Source organism: Montipora capricornis, chromosome 10, assembly GCF_036669925.1.
Source record: "Montipora capricornis isolate CH-2021 chromosome 10, ASM3666992v2, whole genome shotgun sequence".
Lineage (NCBI taxonomy): Eukaryota > Metazoa > Cnidaria > Anthozoa > Scleractinia > Acroporidae > Montipora > Montipora capricornis.
In genome coordinates this window covers 22093551-22097968 of record NC_090892.1, presented here as the reverse complement: position 1 = coordinate 22097968, position 4418 = coordinate 22093551, and the positions used below count along the sequence as shown (strand labels likewise).

At 36.3% G+C, this 4418-nt stretch overlaps 1 protein-coding gene across 1 annotated transcript in view; it reads right to left on the bottom strand.

Annotated features, from left to right (window-relative positions):
* Positions 1–1543: 1543 nt before the first annotated feature.
* The window catches only part of LOC138022222 (mucin-like protein), an 86413-nt gene continuing 83538 nt past the window's right edge, over positions 1544–4418 (bottom strand). The window contains exon 21 of the mRNA XM_068869278.1: positions 1544–1964. Coding sequence (XP_068725379.1) covers positions 1865–1964 — 100 coding nt within the window. The 3' untranslated portion in view covers positions 1544–1864. The remainder of the gene's footprint in view (positions 1965–4418) is intronic.

The window sequence follows — 4418 nt, the reverse complement described above, 5'->3', positions numbered from 1 at the left end:
TATAAAATGGCAGGATTTATAAAAAAAAAAAAAAAAAGGAAAAACTGGGCGCAAGGCATTTTGAACAGGTGCAAAGATTCATTTTAGCGAAAAAATTTATTTTGGGTTTAGGAGCACTTTAAGGTAAAATAGCTATTTGTAAATATAATGCTTCGATGTATTGCGGAAATGAAAAAGTACCTGTCCTTCTCTTTGATGGTTAACGAACGTAATGGACATCTGATTATCACAGTGGCTAAATTGATCAATCAAAATAGTTTGCGTTGTTTCTTTTTGTCATCTAGCTGTAGATTCTTGCAATATCTAAGGTTACCGTAAGTTGCCTTCCTCTATTTTAGTGCACGAAGAGAGCGTTCACTTTCAAACTATTGCATTGTAAAATACGTGCTGTGGTATTCATTCATTTCACTGAAATGGCTCAGTGCATTCCTAATTGAAGAGAAGTTTCGTCATAATGATGTATCCTGATCCACGAAGAAAGTTATTGCGTCACAGCAAAATGCGCGAGACCGGAAATTCTTGCGGCAGTTTTAATAAGAGGTACTTCACACAATCAAACTGTCCAGCTAACATTCGTTACTGAACTAAAAACTGAACTGAACTAAAATTGTATCAAAATTAAAACAGGTAGATGGAATGGAGTGTTTACCGCTGTAATATATCACGAGGACGCACTTTTGAAACCAAAGCACGATACGTCCTACTCGGCAAGGTAGACACAACACCAAAGTATAGGACACGCCTCCGACCTTGCACATTGAACGTTTTAAAATATATATTTAGGGGGGGGGGGAGGGGGGGGAGTCAGTATTTTCCTGCTCTTGCGTAAGATTTCTTGACCTTGTAGAGACACTCAAAGAAGGCAGCCCAAGTTGTAGTCAAACTCGCTATCTCTTCATTCAGAGCCAATCGCGATGAGCACTAAACCACGGAAGATTACGTGACAAAGAAATATGTATTTTATAGCCGCGCGCTATATGAACTCAAATGTCAGAACAAGAGTGCGGACATAAACTTCAAGTGATGTACTCGGCCGTTCTCGAGAACACATTCGGCGGCTTACGTTACAAAACAACGTCTCAATATACTTTAAAACAAGAAACTCTGTGAACTTTGTACACATTTTAACTATTTACATCTTGAAATTCACCCGGTTCTCGACGGTTACTTGAGAAAAAGGGCTCTAAGTTAGCCCTGGAACCTTCCAAATTTGCATTAAACTCAAGGTACAATTTTCAAGTGTTACGTGAAAACAATACCTACTAATTGCGAGACTAACACAAAGGTAACACGTAGAAAAAAAATACCAAAAGAATACAATAAACCACAGAAAAACTTCTACAAAACTAACGAGGCGGAAAATGAACATAAAAATTAAAAAGCGTTCGCACATGTATTAAAGAATTGTGTGCGAGACCGGAAACGAGTTTTTGTTTTTTCGTTGCACACCACCCAAGATCGGGTTATTGTATGACTTTTATAATTCTCCTGGTATTGTTAAGAAATAGTATTAAATATTTTTAAAGAACATCGTACACCCTTGTAAAGCATTTGTTTACTGGTTTTTATTGGAATCAATGCCATTAACAGCCGTTTTAAACGTAAACAACTATTCTACGATCACACTTAACCCCATCATTGTGTCACCGAATGTGGACTTTGGACTTCGGACTACGGAATTCAAACTGGATATTGACGAAGATATTGTAACATAAAAAAGACACACTGAAATACTGTGAACCTTAAAGGACATCAACTAAAAATCCTTGGAATAAAGTGTAGGCTACCGGTAGCCTCTTGTACCACGTTCCTCATAGCACTACCCACATGTACGTAACGCGTGAATTAATTCACACAGGCTACTCTACAAATGTGTATTTAATTGCACGGACTTGGATTGGGCGTCTTGGAGGGAAGCTGGATGAACTGGTCGGATTTCATTTCGGGCACGGTTCCTCTTGATACTAAAAGTAAAGGAGAAAAGAACATACAAGAACATAAGACCAGCACAGAACCAGCATAAGACCAGTATAGAAAAACAGAAGCACCGGATCCTGGTGGAGGATCTCTTAGCCGAATATCAATATTACAAAAAAAGTAAAAAGAGCAAGGCTGATATAACGGTGACGGCACAAACTGAAAAAAGGTACTTGAAAAAGGAATCTTGTCTTCTGTGTTCATTTTTTTTTTTTTTACCACTTTAAGGTGACTCAAAACAGTTTCCAACACATTCCAAGACTTAGATTTTGATGTGTCATTATAGCCACTCTTCATCAGTTGATGCTACAATCATGGTATAAAAAAACTGCCTAATCACTGGTGAACACTTTGGTATTAATTTTGTGACACAATACATTACCAAATCTGTACATGGGTTCAGAGCCCCCTAAAATTTTCGAAAAATTAAGACGGCTCTGAACCCCATGTACAGATTTTTTTAAAACTTTGTCAAAAGTTACATCTTATCCTGCTGATCAAAATTCTGTAATAAGAAAAAAATTCACCGTGCCGTTTTTTTAAATATAAGCGCTTAAAGCTGAAATTAAGGGTGTTTTTAGCAGGTCATAGTATTGCTATGGTAACCTATTGTGTCACAAAAACAATACCAACGTGTTTGCTAGTGATTGGGCAGTATTTTGATACCATAATTGTAGCATCAATTGATAAAGAGTAGTAATTATGACCCATCAAAAATCTACGTCTTGGAAAGTGCTGGAAACTGCTTTGAGCCACCTTAAGCAATTTTCAGGGTGTTTTAATCGTCAGTGTTTCCCTCTGTATGTATATATATATATATATATATATATATATATATATACATACAGAGGGAAACACAATACAATACAATACAAGATTACAATGCAATACAAGATTGGTTTCATAATCTTCATTTACTGACGAAGCTCTAAACGGCGAAACGTTTGAAGTATTAAACCGATTACAAACATATTTGCCTCAAGAAGTTTATTCCTTATTACATTATCTATCGAGCCATGGCTACACCCTTCTTCTTCTCATTATATATATATATATATATATATATAATGCTATATATAATACTATGTATCGATCAGGTGTCTGCTACCAACTGCACTGAGATTTTAGATAAACTTTTGATTACGAAGAAAGCGTACTGGAGTGCGCAACTTTTCTCATTAGCACCTTTTGGTCTTAACAAAAGGCAAGAATTCCACTTCAGGAACAGAATCACCTACAACCAACCGACCACGTGAGTCGTAATAATCTGCAAGCTTAACGAACCATATAACTTTACAACTCAGTGTAGCACATGAATTCTTTACGTTAATGATAGTTTTAGTTCTCGCTGTTATTACATTGTATCTTTCGGAATAGAATTACTTCTTTTGTTTTGTTTTGTTTGTAATGATTTTTTACTTGTATTGTTGTTAAGTTTTGTAACATACCGAAAATTCCTTGTAAACCATATATAAGCTCTTAAACCTAATTATTATCCACATGCTGTAAACTGAGGAAGGTCTAAGACCGAAACGTTTTTTAATATATTTTACTTTTTAGCTTCCAAAAGTTGTCCGTCCTCTGACTCTTTTAACTTTATATATATATATATATATGTATATATATATATATATATATATATATATATATATATATATATATATATATATAGGGAGTCTGTAAGTCGATTTTCTCGTGGAACAGTGCTCAATACGTTGAAGCAGAGGGGAAATGTAGTTGCGTCTTTTTTTCCTCTTAAAATATATATATATATGCTCCACTTCTATGTATTGAGCACTGTTTTACGAAAATCAAGTTTCACACTATTTGGGCATTTAATCGCTACTCTGAGTTTCATGCTCCATACGGAGCAATCTTCAGTTTGCCTGAAGATTGCTCTATAATTAATAATTATTGCTCTAGTTCAACTATTGAGCACTTTTAAGTTGATGAGGACTTCTACCCATTTTTTGGTTGAACAAAACCAATTGAGTTAACTAGTGGATAGTGATTTATCCAGTGGATAACGCTATCCACACTTGTAACGACTGGGGCAGCGTTTTACAAGTAGTGACTACGGTTTACAGAGACGCTGCAATATAAGAAAGTGATGTGCACAATTTAACGGACTTAACGGATGTGGAACAACGACAGCAACAACAACAACAACAAAAACAAGTACAACAACAACAATAATAATAATACTAACAATATACAGGTAAAGGGTTGTAATACTATTACCATTACTACTTCAGGGAGGGCACCCCTGCTCACGTGAGCCCCGGGCTCAGTTGCCTCCGGCTGACAGTACCCGGTTAGGGCCCCTACTGAGGATAAGGAGCACCAAATATATAAAAGGCTAGTTGTTATAATAGTTTTTCATATCGCATCGGTCGTAGCGCGGGTGAACAAGGACCGCGTCCCTCAGTAGGGAACCAGGC